A 14,273-nucleotide genomic window follows, 5' to 3' on the forward strand; every position below is an offset into this window, starting at 1 on the left:
CGTCTGATGTTTCCGCTATCAGTAAGAGCAAACGTATGTATAAACAGTAATAATAAAGGCAGTATCTGCGTAGCTTATAGCAACGAGTGCGTAACGTAGGTATAACCATTTACCCAAGTATAAATTATAACCCACTAGAACATTGGCTTTGTATGTAGATTACTAACCTAAGATTAAAATTAATTGTAGGTATGCTATCAAAACTACGGAAGCTCCAACAAATTTCGGGGAAGTCTCTTTTTAAAATTGGTATTAATTACAAATACATAACTTTAAGCAATTTTAATATCACGAGCTCCAGCGATGAAGGATAACACCGTGAGGAAGTGAAGAAGTGGCGTGTGAAGTGTACCAATCCTCAATTGTCTAGCGTGGTAGACTACGGCCTAAACACTTCATATTCTGAGACAAGACCCTGATGATTTCTGAGAAGATCCCTATGGTGGGCCGGTAATGGGTTATATAATTATTATTAAATTCTTACACACACACAAAAACAAAAAAAAAGAAACACAATAGATAAAATAAAAAAATAATAAAAAACTAGTTTAGGTGTGCACAGGCGGTCTTATCGCTAAAGCGATCTCTCTCAGACAACCTTTAGTTAGTTAATGATGATGATGATAAATTTAAAATAGGTGTTTACTAATAAAGCCAACTTATATATAAATAAAGAGGGAGTTGTGAAAAAATATATCGTTAATTATAATTAATAAATTTAAATATAATTCCGTTTGGTGGCGGTGGACATCTTTGGGCGATTTTCGTCAAACGTAGCTCGGAACACTTCTAACAAATTCACTTAACAGACGAAAAAAATTATCAAAATCAGTGAAAATAATTATCTGCATACACACACTAACGCACGCACGCACACCCACTGGCGCAGTCTTGAGCGAGTCACAACAGGGAAACTGTTTTTTTTTTATTCTACCACACCATGTTAGTAACACTTGTGACATTGTACTGTTTGCAGATGATACATCACTCATTTTTGAGACCTATAGAAGTAAAGACAATTCTGACGATGTAAACCGGGCTGTTCGCATGTGTCTCACTGGTTTACTGCTAATATAGATGCTAAAAAAAAGTGTGTGGAATTTATTTTACCAAATGTGAGGAAGATCGATTAAAATATAATGATTAACGGTGAAACGATTAAAATGGAGAATTACAGTTTTTCTAGGGGTGGCCTTGGATTGTAAGCTTCAGTGGGGTGCCCATATATAGCATGTTTTTTGTGCATTAGCGGTTAAACTTAGCTCAGCTGCATAGTCAGAACCATTTTAAATTTTAGTTTACAGACTATTTTGTTTTTTTTTGTCTATATTGTGTAACTTCTCCAAACCTTATACTCCAATGTTACCCTTTACGGACTACCCTCCGAAACCGGAGCATCCTCAGACGATGTTGACTTTACAATGAATAATTAACACCTAAATTCTAAATAACACCATACATATTCTCCTAAATTTTGCGGGGTATATAGCAAATTAAGCTTAGTTTTCATAATTTATCATGGAACCGCAAAGTAACGCCTGCTTTTATCCAAGGTTTTTTTTTTGTTTAATATAATACTTTTAAAATTTTGTTTCGAAAGATTCAATAAACTAAAAAAGTCTAGTGCTTAAAATACAAACTCGAGGAAAAACGTACGCGATGTTGAGAGCTACTCGAAGCCTCTTTCAGAACTGACCGAGCTTCCACTCTCTTAAAGTGTGGTTGTTGGAGAGTGCTACTTTTGAGATACAGAGTTTTTATATTTTCATCCGTGACTGAATACTAAAAACTTGATATAAAGATTATGAATAATATTAAAAATTTGGAAAGCTGTGCGTATCATTTTAGATCACTAAGAATCACATACCTTTGCTTACCATATACATACTAGGAAGGTGCGAAATTTTCACAAAACAATCCTGAACATTTTAGAAGAGTGCAATACTGATATTATGCCGACTTGATCATTTATATCCAATGGAAACGATGCAAGTAGGTACTTCAAAGAATTTCTAGATATCGCTATAAGAAATGATTTTTTTAATTCCCGATTTTTTAGGAGGGGTAGAAAATATATTATATCTTAGATGACTCTTTTTTTCGTCGTTTACCAGTAACCCAGTGTTCTATGTCTAGAATTAAATGGTAAAAAAGAATAAACAAAAAAATAATAATGGATTGGTGGACAATATGAATCGTATACAGGGTGTAGGCGGGGCGGAACGTCAGCGGATCGCTTTCAAAAAATTGCGGTCGTTACATGTAACAGAAAAAAAACGAATCGCTACATATTATCCGTTGCCTCCAAATTTCAAAATGCAGAAATTAACGTTTTAATTTTTTGTTAGTTGCTCCTCTAGACATATACAATTCAACAATACAGCTAGAGCAGGATGGCAACACTACTAGTCACAGTTTGCCAGATGAGGATTTTTGCTTCAAAAGTGTAGGTAGAAACAAATGTTATCTATATTAGGCCTTCCACCCAGTAACACGACCACTGTGGTTACACCGAAAATATTCTAACGGAGTATATCCGAGTTTAAAAGATGGTCCGGTATCTTTGTTTTTTGTCTGCAAACTAACGCGAGGGACAAAGAACGTACGAACAATTGGACTTGAACTGTCTGTGGATCATTATACAAGCTGTGGCGTTAAGTAAAAGAGCTTTTTGGGAATGAGCTCGTCCATGGATGTAATACCGTCATGCTTATTTCTGGCGTTAGGCACATGCTTAACATCTACTCAGGTATATGGACACAGTAGGTTTCTTGTGTGCCCCGCGAAATGTTGGTCTGTTAATAGGTAATGGTTTTAAACTTACTATCAGGTCGGCACCTACTTAGTCCGTCGATTATTACTGTAATTTTTTTTTTGCACAGAGGTCCGCATTCCTTAACGACAAGGCTGCTTGAAAGCAGGCCACTCCACTCTCACAAAACAGAAAAATTCTAAAGAACTTTAAAATGATGTTGGAAAAGAGCAATCTGCTGAGTTTCTTGCCGGCTCTTCTTAGTGAAATCTGCCTTCCGAACCGGTGGTAGAGTCACTTCAAACAGACTGATTTGACGTTTCAAAAGTGCTTATTAATTAGGCCTACTTGAAATAAATGAATTTTGAATTTAAATTTTGTGTGGCAAGTAATACCGCCATGCTTATTTCTTTGGCCAAGCAGAATAGCTGTGTTCCGGTTTTAAGATGGTATTTACAGATGTAACTACAGGCACGTGAGATTAACCCATGCCTCAGGTTTATGGACATAGGGCGGCATTTTATAGGATGTGTTTCTTGCTTGACCTTAGAAATTTTGCTCTGTTTAAAGGCAATGGTTTCACACTTACCATTAGGTGAACCATCTGTTTAGTCCATCTATTATTATACTGAAAGATGTTTTTTGATTATTCAATTACTAGCTATTGCCTGCGACATCGCACGCGATAAAAAATCCTGGAAATTGCAAATTTTTGTCAAGATTGGTTTCTCGTGTATAGATAAAAGGGTTTTTATAAAATCCGCCTATTACGACTATTCCTAGTCGCCTCGTACGACACGTGGGAAGAGAAGCGTCGGTGATACCTGTATTCTGATCTACCGTCGCCACACCTTTTAAGCCAAACATAACTACCAAATAACCACTAAAGTTATCGTGGGGGGTTTTAGCGGTAGCAAGTTCCCGCCCTACTGTCCAAGACGCTGCTTAGAAACAAATCAGGGTTATGGAATGGGTTTCATATAACTGCAATAACCCTAAAGGATTAGCCAGCTACCACCTTAGACTGCATCATCACTTACAACCAGGTGAGAGTGCTGACTGCACTAAGGGCTAACTCGTAGTGGGGTAATAAAAAAAACTCATTTAATTAAAGGTAATTAATTCAATAATGTAACATAAGTAAATACAAATCTTTTCTTTATTTATTGTATATGTTCTCATTGATATGTTTTTGTGTAGCGTGTACTCTATATGTTAATTCCTATGTATTGTTTTTTTTTCTAATAAAATATTTATTATTATTATTATTCCTAAATTTATTCTTTTTCATTTTTTTTTAATTCTTATAATGCTTAAAAAAAAATTAAAAACGCAATTAAAAATGTATAAAAAAAAACATCCACCCTCCGCTTGCGGGGCTTTTGAATGCCCAAACAACCGGCAGTCTGGGCTCCAGAGTGAGGAACCTCCTCACAATACGCGCCGTTTCAAGGACTGCCTTCTGTATACGACCCTTAATCCAACAACCAAGCGAAAGCTTCTTAAGATGTTGGTCGAAGCGTTTTGCGAGAAGACCATTGACTGAAACGACGATCGGAACAATAAGAATTATTATTATTATTATTATATAAGATACATATATGTGGTTTAAAGGAGATACAATTATGGTGTTTATTATCTAGATATATCCGCTATAATCTCGAGATTTTTGATTGAAAGACATTTTCAGTATGACTGTAATTGTGAAAAATAAATGCTATCAAAAAAAAACTTTCTAAGTATAATATTTCCCCGTGATTAAAACATAAATTACTTTACTAACATTTCGATACTAATGAGATTTTTTTTAAACCTTATGAGCTTGGTATAAGATATAAACTTTCAAAAACATTTTCAGTATTAATGTAATTGTGAAAAATAAATGGTATCAAAAAAAAACTTTCTTAGTATAATATTTCCCCGTGATTAAAACATAAATTACTTTACTAACATTTCGATACTAATGAGATTTTTTTTAAACCTTATGAGCTTGGTATAAGATATAAACTTTTTCTTTATTATTCGATATCTGAAGGGATGGTCTTTTAACTGAAACTAAATTTTACTTTTGCTGTTATTTGATGCTCCTGCTTAACATGTGAAATATGTCGCTTAAAAGTATTTTACATTATATAAGTAAAAACTCACTTAGTCGGGGATGATTAAATAGTACAAGTATCACCTAGTTATTTAAATCATAACACAATTATTATGTGACTTGTGAGTGACGATTATATCGTTACGTTTATTGCCCCGATTTAATTAAGAAGGCTGTCAAAAACCACTATAGTTTACATTAAAGACGACTTGTAATAGTATTTGCTGTTATTAATATATTTATGATATGTTAAAGTATATTTTAGTTTATTATTTCTTTTTAATATTTATTATATTATGTATTATTTTATTTGTGTAATCTAGTTCAAGTATTAGTATGTAGTTATTAGTATGTATTTTTTTTTATACGCACAACCTTCAGTATGTTATCCTTTTGTTTTCCTTATCCTAAGGTTGCCTGGAAGAGATCGCAAGTCCATGTGACGTCGTACGCCCAAGCTCGGCTAATACCGCAAAACTTTGAAATCTATAAATATATTGAAATTTGGTTGGTTGGTTTGTGTACGCTTTAAGAACTCAAAAAGTTCCGCACCGATACAACTAGTAAAATATAACTGTTGAGTAAAATATCAATTTTATCATCGTCATCATTATCAAACTCTTCTTCTTCTGGCTCACTACGGAACACTGGTCTCCTCTCAGAATAGGGAGGGTTTATGCCGCAGTCTACCATGCTGGTCAAGTGCAGTGTGGTAGACTTCACACGCCGTTGAGAAAATGATGGGGACCTCTCAGGCATGCAGGTTTCTAGTTATATTTGAATTGCTTAAATTAGAAACGCACATAACTCCGAAAACTGCGTGGTGCGTGTTGGAGATCGAACTCGGGCTCCACGAAAGGAAGGTCGAAATCTTACCCACTAAACAATCCCTGCTCTCTTTATGTAAGTGTTACATACACTCATTCTATTGGATTTCGTATAGATTAAAAGTAAGTACCTAAACCGCTTTTTCCTGTACTTTACGCCGCATTACATTAAAACCGCGCTGAGCGGTCTCGCGCGCTGGGTCCGGTCAAAAGAGAGTTTAATACGAGCGCCCCAGATATTTTTCAGCAAAATAAGGATTATTTCAACTTAATCCGAAGTGATATTTAAAGAGCATGTACGATACTTAAAGTAAACAGGAATTTTGCTGCACACGTAAAGTGTATGCTAATATTACCTCTTTAAAAAATTAAAATTATAAAGGTTTATTTTATTGCACTACAAGTTAGCCCTTCAATCCTAAATCTCTCCTGCTTGTATGTGAAGTCTAAAAGGCTAACGGGCTAACTTGTTTCGGATATAGCAGTCATATCAAACCCATTCCCCTATTCGATTTCTACGCGACATCGTACCAGCACGACAAATGGCTTAGCGGCACGTCTTTACCGGTAGGGTGGTAACTAAGCCACGGCCGAAGCCTCCCACAAGACCAGACCAGACAAAATTACCCCTGGCGGGGTTCGAACCCGGGACCTCCTACTTAAAAACCCAGCGTTCACCGCTGCGCCAGAGAGGTCCTTTGCTTTTACAGTTGAATGTATTTGAAGACACGAAAGCACACCCCCAATGATGCGTCGCGATTAGGAGAATTCACGATGAATGCTAAAACTTAGTATTCTTTAGTTTAATCAAATAATTTACTGATTCAATATTTTAAGATGGTTTGGATGCAAACTATATATTTGAGCATTATATTATATTGGTGACAAACTGCGCTCAGATACATTTCCACTACCTCTCTGATACAGCGTACTCTGGATGAATAGGAGGTCCTAAGTTTGATTACTACCTGTAATAACTCGGAACTTCCTAAGTTCACTTATGTCAGTATTCTCAAAGGCTATGTCTAGAAATCAGTACTGGGCCAGCATGGTGGACGAGGGTCAAAACCCTTGCATACCACTGCAATTACTTGACTTTGTAGTCAAGTAACTCATCTGGTGGTAAGGTATGATGAAGCCTAAGATGGTAACGGGCTAACCTGTTAGGCGTAAAGAAGTTATAATAAGCGCATACCTCTAATCCGTTTCTACGAGGAACAATACCGGAACGCTAAATCGCACGTCTTTGTCGGTAGAATGGTAACTAGCCACGGCCGAAGCCTCTCAACTGCAAACACATAAAACTAAGTATATCATACTTACCAAGGGAAATATTAAAAACTTTTGTCATTAGCATTGTATTATAAATATTATGAATAACCGAAAATTATTATTAACTAGCTTTCCCGGCGAACTTCGTACCGCAGATCATTTTTTTTGATGAATTTTATGTGTATTAATGTGGCCCCGGATTGGTGAACTCCACACACCTTTGAGAACATTATGTATAACTCTCAGGCATGCAGGTTTCCTCACGATGTTTTTTTTACCGTTGAAGCAATTGATATTTTAATTGGTTAAAACGCATATAACTTAGAAAACGGCCCGTCGAAAGTGAAGCCGAATTCCGACCCACTGGGCTATCACCACTACACGGATTACATAAACGGTAAAATAGCTTAGGTATGAACTAATCTAACTTCATACCTAATTATTTTTTAGTTTTACAACAAATGTAGACCTTTTGACCTACAGGGGTGGGTTGTAGTCGCCACCCATTTCCTAACTTGGGACTGGAACTAAGAATCTTTTACAGAAAAAAAATCTATTCTTGGCCCGACCCAGGAATCGAACCCTGGATCTCGTGACCCGTGGTTGAACATAGTAACCACTAGACCAACGACGCATTTATACCTATTATAGTTCGAAAATATACTTAGATACTTAGGTATTCTATGTATTTTTGGACTTGCACAAGAATATAGTACGAAAGTAAACTAGTTAAAGCAATCTTTGTTTTATCATAAGGGAAATCTGAGGAATAAATAAAAAATTACAGCAAAACAAGGGCATTTCCCAGAGGACCCCGGCGTTTCGTGCAAAAGGTGTTTTTTGGAAGTTTGGTACCTATTTCACCAATATATAAAGGATAGGGTAATCAATTCATTCTAACGTTTGCATTGTTGATTTAACTATAATATATTATATGCTGCTTTTACTACGTACCTAACTTTTTAGTGCTTAGTGCTGATGACAGATCTATCGTTGTCAGATGTCACCAATTCTTCTTCTTCTTCTTCTTCTTTCCCTGGGATTCTTCTTTCTCCGTACTTGGTCGGCCGGAACCTTCCATTGTACGTAGTGCCACTGGTACGGCCCCCCAGTTGTCACCACTATCCCTACCCATGGTGGTGATTGTGTGCGTGTGTGTGAATTGTGAATGGTGTGTGTGTGTGTGTGTATGTGTGTGTGTTTGTTTTTATGTGTGTGGGTGTGTGTGCCACACACAGTGTCTGTCTGTATCATTGTATTTCCCCATGTTCTTAGCTATATTTGATGGAAATCGATCCAAGATGGCGGATTACATATTTTTTCAAATCTCCCTCAATATGGGTATCAAATGAAAGGGCTTGACTAGTAGAATAATGTACACTATATTAAAAGTCGAAGGTTTAAATTTACTTATTATCTAAAGAACATTGCTAGTGTCTTGTTATTAAGATTTCTATGCTTGTGCTCAACATAAGTATGGAAGCAATATAAGGGTATTTAACTAACCTAACTACTTATTTAAATACCCTTATAGATTTTATTGATCGAGGGAATGTGCCATACAATGTAGACTGCTCCAGTTAGATTCATCTACACACTGAATGAAAAGTGCACAATGAAGTCGTTAGAACCAGTCGACGGGAAGCAATTTGCAGCACGGGAAATTCTTTTAAAGAATACATACCTACTGCCTCAGAAGATAACAATTGAATTGATCACATGAAAACAGGCCGTTTCACTGTGTTATAAGGATCAGTATAGCATCAATCGTTTACTATAGTTTTCACAATGCGGGCTGTTGTACAATAACAGTAGGGTAGGTACAGACAATTGGCGCACTTGTTTTCAAATAATGAGTACTGTCTTATACATTGCCTACTTACTCGTGTTATAAAATTATTTATTGTCTCTGCATCGTTTTCAAAACGGTATGAACATACTTTCCGAGCAGGTGTATTTTGATATGAAATGTAACCTACCGCCAGTTTACGAGTGTAATTTAAAAAAAAAAGAAAACAAAGACTAATCACCTATTGCTTTTATTTTTAGGTGAACTCTTACCTACAGAACTATTAAGTAAATCAATGTAACACTAAAGTTATGTTATTTTTTATCGATACTCTGATAATAATGGTCGCGGATTAACGTTAAATCCAACACCATGATTGAAGCATAGATCTCTGCTTCACACCACAATTTGACAATAACATAGAATATCGACAGAGTTAGGTACCATCAAAATAGCCACCAACTAAATGTCATGAACATTGATTGTTAATCAAATATAATTTTAATGGTTTCTTGAAAACTATTTATAAATTGAATAATAATTATTTGCGTATTTGTAAAATCCCAATAAATTTAATAAATTATCTTGCTAATATGAATTTATTGTTATAAATGTCATTAAATACCACTTGCTTAGAATATTACAATGTACCAATTATTGTCACCACGAAGTAGATAACAATCTGTCTTTGTTATAATTTTATCTGTTGATTTTTATTATGTTCATACCCGCATAATTTTGAATTAAGATATCGTTGATGTTTAATGTAAATGAAATCTGTTTATAATTTGTATTGACTGTAGTTTATAAAATTATTGAAAAGAAACAAAACAAATCCAATTTCGCATAATGTATTGCATGATTTTTTTAAAGTGAGTTAACTCGGTATTAAAGTATTGTATTAATTTCCAGTATTATATTTTGCTGTACCAAATATGTCTTTCTGTGTTTTTATAAGCTATTTATTGTTTAAGGAATGTTTAATATTGGGGATAAACTGTCTTCCCTATTGTTTTTATTCAAGATAAAATCCACATACATAATTGAGAAAAGTTAGCTGTTAAACGATGTACCGAAGTTAACATAAAGAAGTTTTCAAAAAATTTAAATTAGAGCTAACAAACAATCAACCAAAGGAACAGCCAAACAAAGTTAAACATATGTTGCAAGTAACATATGTTCCACAATGAACGGAATGACTACGTATTTTGATCAATATCCAATTCCACAAATATATAATTTTCCATTAATGCTTACTAAGTGGAGTCCCATAGTTCAAAATGCCTACACAGCACCTGTATTACCAGTTACTATCATATCCCCCCAGGTATTAGCACCTATATGCCCATATATGGGTGTTGTTGTCACAGAGTCTGTAGTTCCAGTGATTCCCAGCGTAGTCGATGTGAGTTCCGTAATTTGTAATAATGTATACAGTCATGTATATGACACGGAACTAAATTGTACAGACAAATCTGTTTCAACAGAAGTTTTAACCAATGATGTTATAAATATAGATGAAAATGTACCACGGCATGTAGAAGAAAAAATTGATGAAATAGTGGATGGTGAATTAGTGAATCCCATTGAGCTATACCTAAAATTACCTAAAGAGCTATTTCCAACAGCATGGATGTTATCAATAGACCCCAATGTGATAATAGAAGAGTTTTTTAAATTAGCAAGCATCAGTGAAAACGTTTCATGGATATTAGATTTGGAGTTCGGTGTACCTAGAGTACCGATCACAAGAGCAATTGCCACTTACAATGTCAAATTTAATAGTATACATTGCAAGAATACACCTGGCGCTATCCATCCTGGTTTTGAGAAGTGTAACAGTGATTTTAAACGCGTTATTCTCTTCTATTACGACTGTATTATATCAAACTGGTACAATGGGTATATAACTTTGTGCGACGATAAATCAGTCGAAAATTTTCAGTCGTGGCTACAAATACCGATGCAGCTTTTCGGAATGTGTTGGCCTTAGCATGTGGCTTGATTTATAACTGTACTTAAGCATGTAAATTGTGCTAGCTAATTTATGTTTGTAAGATTTTGTATATAGAACCTGTACATTATTTTATCTTTTTATTTTTCTTAATAAATGGCAAAAGTAACAAGACCTATCTTTTAACTCATATAATTTCACCCAGACATTACCGTTAAAGTGATGGCATGTACCCTTATATATATTTTTCAGTGTTGGATAGAAGCAGGCGTTACTTTGCGGAAATCCATGAAATCGAAATTAAGCTTAATTTGCTATACTCCTCGAATTGTTAACAATTATTCACTTTACAATTATTCATTCTAAAGTCAACATCTCCTGAGGATGCTCCGGTTTAATTTCGGAGCGAAACGTGCGTAGAGGGTATATTGCCGAAGATCTGTTTGGTGTGGAGTATAAGGATTGAAGAAATTATAAATTACACCACACAGATTCTCCTGCTTTTCGCTGAGTAGGTATAGCAAATTAAGCTTAATTTCGATAAATTTTTCAGTGTACTTGTGTTCGAAGTCTTCTTCTTCTAAGTGGCTTGATTTATTGTGATGATTTTGTACTTACTTTAGCTGTACTGGGAGCCTGTCCGATACTAGTCTTCTTCGTCATCATCTCAATCACAGGCCGTTTACTGCAGACAGTGGACATTTTGTGGGGAATAATTCCACACGCTACGGTTTTGTGCTTATGGTTTTGTATCCAGCGACTACTTGTGAGGATCTAACAACACTGATCTTTTGACTGCGCCACTCAACCATGGGACCCTAACAGCCATCGGTTCTCCAAAACATGTGTTGTTACTATTTTTAAATTTAAAAGTTCATTTAGGAAATTTTGGAATAAGTATCTAGTTGATGTACAACTTTTTCTTCTTTTTTTATACCGTCTTAGGCGATACACTGGACTTAAACTTAACTTAAATATCGTCTTAACCTGGTTTTCGAAAGTGTTTTCACACCAACTGCAGTCTGTTTTCCTCATAATTTCCTATTTTCTAACAGAGATCGCTACAAAGCAATAAGGCCGCCTGTTGCATCTTAGTCCTCTTTTGCATTTAGTGTAATAAAGATAATTGACGACCTCAGGAGGTAGCTATTTACCAGCCAACCGACAAATACGAGCCGCCAAACGATTTAGTTTTTCGGTACAGTGTCGCGTTGAAACCGATTTGATATTATAGGTATATAAGCTATATTCCTAACAGTTACCCTGCTACTATCTCAGACCACATAATCACTTACCGCCAGGTGAAATTGTCAAAGGCAAAGTCAAAATAAAAAATATCTTTATTCAAGTAGGCCCCCATAGGTGAAACTTTTGATGCGTACATGAGAATTACACGGTAGTAAGATGATGGCGATAGCCATATTCGTAAACTTAAAACTAAAGCTACGAGGGTTCCAAACACGTCCTGGTCTAAGAAGCCCACAACAAACTTAGCCGGGTGTTTTGTTTTTGTTATGAACATCTCAGATTGTCATTTAAAATTCACATCCAAGCTTTTTTATCGATTACGTAGTCCTTTATGCTCTAATAGGAGTTTTCTTTAGGCTTACGTTTAGTACGAATAGATGTCAATGGGTAGTTTATTGCAGCCAAGGGCTAAATTATTAAATAAAACTAAGTTAGTGACTTGGGTCAACGTACACTAACCAGCTCATTGGACTGATTTGTGCCGTTGTAATCAGGCCACACCAACTCACGAGCAGCGACCAATATAAAGATATTATAAGTAAACATTGATAAAAACATCAATAACAATCTTTATACGCTAAAAAGTTACCACCCACACGCACCTAATGATTATTCTCATTAGCTACATCACTCGCGAAAACATCGCCTTGATGCGTATGTAATTTCATTTCGAATTCCCTCTTATCGCCAACCCGTCCCACATTTTGTTGACACGTTTACATTTTATCGTACCGTTCGTTGTGACAATACAGTTTATTGCCTTTCCACAATATTTGATAGCACGAAGGGATTTGTTGACGCATGATACTGTGTGTCGAATATCGAAATAAGTCGGTGCTATTTTTAGCAAGGTTATAGGAATTTTACTACCGCTGTCTGACAAACTTCTTGCAGATAGACGATAGTGTCCTATAACTTTAATCTGCTCAAAAAAAAAACAAGTGCAAAAATTGATATTAACAATCATTACTAATATCCCCCCTCCCCCCCTTACATAATCCCCCCTCAGGTGATTTCAACCAATTCGAGGATGTAATGGAAGATGTCCTTAAGCGATTGTGTATGTCTACTAAAAATGTAATAGTATGCGGGGATTTCAATGTTGATATCTTATTACATAATACTACTACGACTAGGTTGTTAAACTTATTTAAATGCTTTAATTTGAATAATGCTTTCGATGAACCTACTAGAATCACAGCAACTTCAGCATCTTGTTTAGATAATATTTTTTTTAACTGTGATATCTTAGGTAAATCGATATTAAACAATTTAAGGTCAGATCATTGTGGCCAACAAATTACTGTTGTTGGTACAAATAGAAATAAACATATTGTTAAGTACAGGCCGATAACTCAGAGTAAACTGACGCGATTTGAAGGTGAAATATCAGCCAAAATTCCTGCTCTCTTTTTTGAAAACTGTCATCCCGACAATCTTTATCGTACGCTTTTCAATGAAATAGAAAGTGCATTTAATAAAGTATTTACTTTTAAATACATAGATTCTAATAAAAAAATGAGGTTTAGTGATTGGGCGACAATAGGCATTTACAAAAGCAGGGATAAGTTGTATGAGCTATATGATGAAAAACAATACAATCAGACTCCAACCTTCCTTGAATATGTAAAAAGTTACTCCAAAACATTTAAAAATGTTTGTAGACAAGCTAAGTCGCTATACATTAAAGATCGGATAGTAAAATCTGAAAACAAAATACAAACAACCTGGAAAATTGTTAATAATGAATCTGGGAAAACTAAATCTCGAGACGGAAATTTTGAATTAATTATTAATAATAATATGGTAACTACTGATACAGAAGTTGCTAGTACTTTTGAAAACTTTTTTCAGAATGTTCCTATTTTGTTAACAGATTCACTAAATTCCTCACCTACTGCAGCTCAGAATTTATTAAGAGGCAACATTAATGAGTGCAAAGTTTTATTTCATTTCAAACATATAGATGCATCGGATATCAGTAAAAACTTCAAGTTGTTAAAATTAAAGAAAACAGGTGATATATGGGGAATGTCGGTAAAGGTAATATCTCAAATTATTGACGTCATTGCTCCTCTTTTAGCCATAATTTTCAATGAATGTGTTGATTTAGGTACTTTCCCGAACCTAATGAAACATAGTAAACTCATTCCTCTATTTAAATCTGGTAATAAAAATGATATAAACAATTACAGACCTATCTCAATCTTACCAGCTCTTAGTAAGATATTTGAAAAAATTATATTAAATCAACTCTTATATCATTTTAATGTAAATAACTTACTACACCCTGAGCAGTATGGCTTCACTAAAGGTCGTAGCACAACGGACGC

At 35.0% G+C, this 14,273-nt stretch overlaps 2 protein-coding genes across 2 annotated transcripts in view; one reads left to right on the forward strand and one right to left on the reverse strand.

Annotated features, from left to right (window-relative positions):
• The window catches only part of LOC120629904, a 45,320-nt gene extending 36,502 nt beyond the window's left edge, over positions 1–8,818 (reverse strand). The window contains exon 1 of the mRNA XM_039898980.1: positions 8,634–8,818. The gene's annotated coding sequence lies outside the window, so the exon portion shown is untranslated. The remainder of the gene's footprint in view (positions 1–8,633) is intronic.
• Positions 8,819–9,514: 696 nt separating this feature from the next.
• Positions 9,515–10,866, forward strand: LOC120629824. The gene is made up of 2 exons (XM_039898881.1): positions 9,515–9,610; positions 9,713–10,866. The coding sequence occupies exon 2, from the start codon at positions 9,925–9,927 to the stop codon at positions 10,729–10,731; it is 807 nt and encodes a 268-aa protein (XP_039754815.1). The 5' UTR covers positions 9,515–9,610; positions 9,713–9,924; the 3' UTR covers positions 10,732–10,866.
• The last annotated feature ends 3,407 nt before the right edge of the window (positions 10,867–14,273 follow it).

Source organism: Pararge aegeria, chromosome 15 (assembly GCF_905163445.1).
Source record: "Pararge aegeria chromosome 15, ilParAegt1.1, whole genome shotgun sequence".
In the NCBI taxonomy this organism is placed as follows: Eukaryota; Metazoa; Arthropoda; class Insecta; order Lepidoptera; family Nymphalidae; genus Pararge; species Pararge aegeria.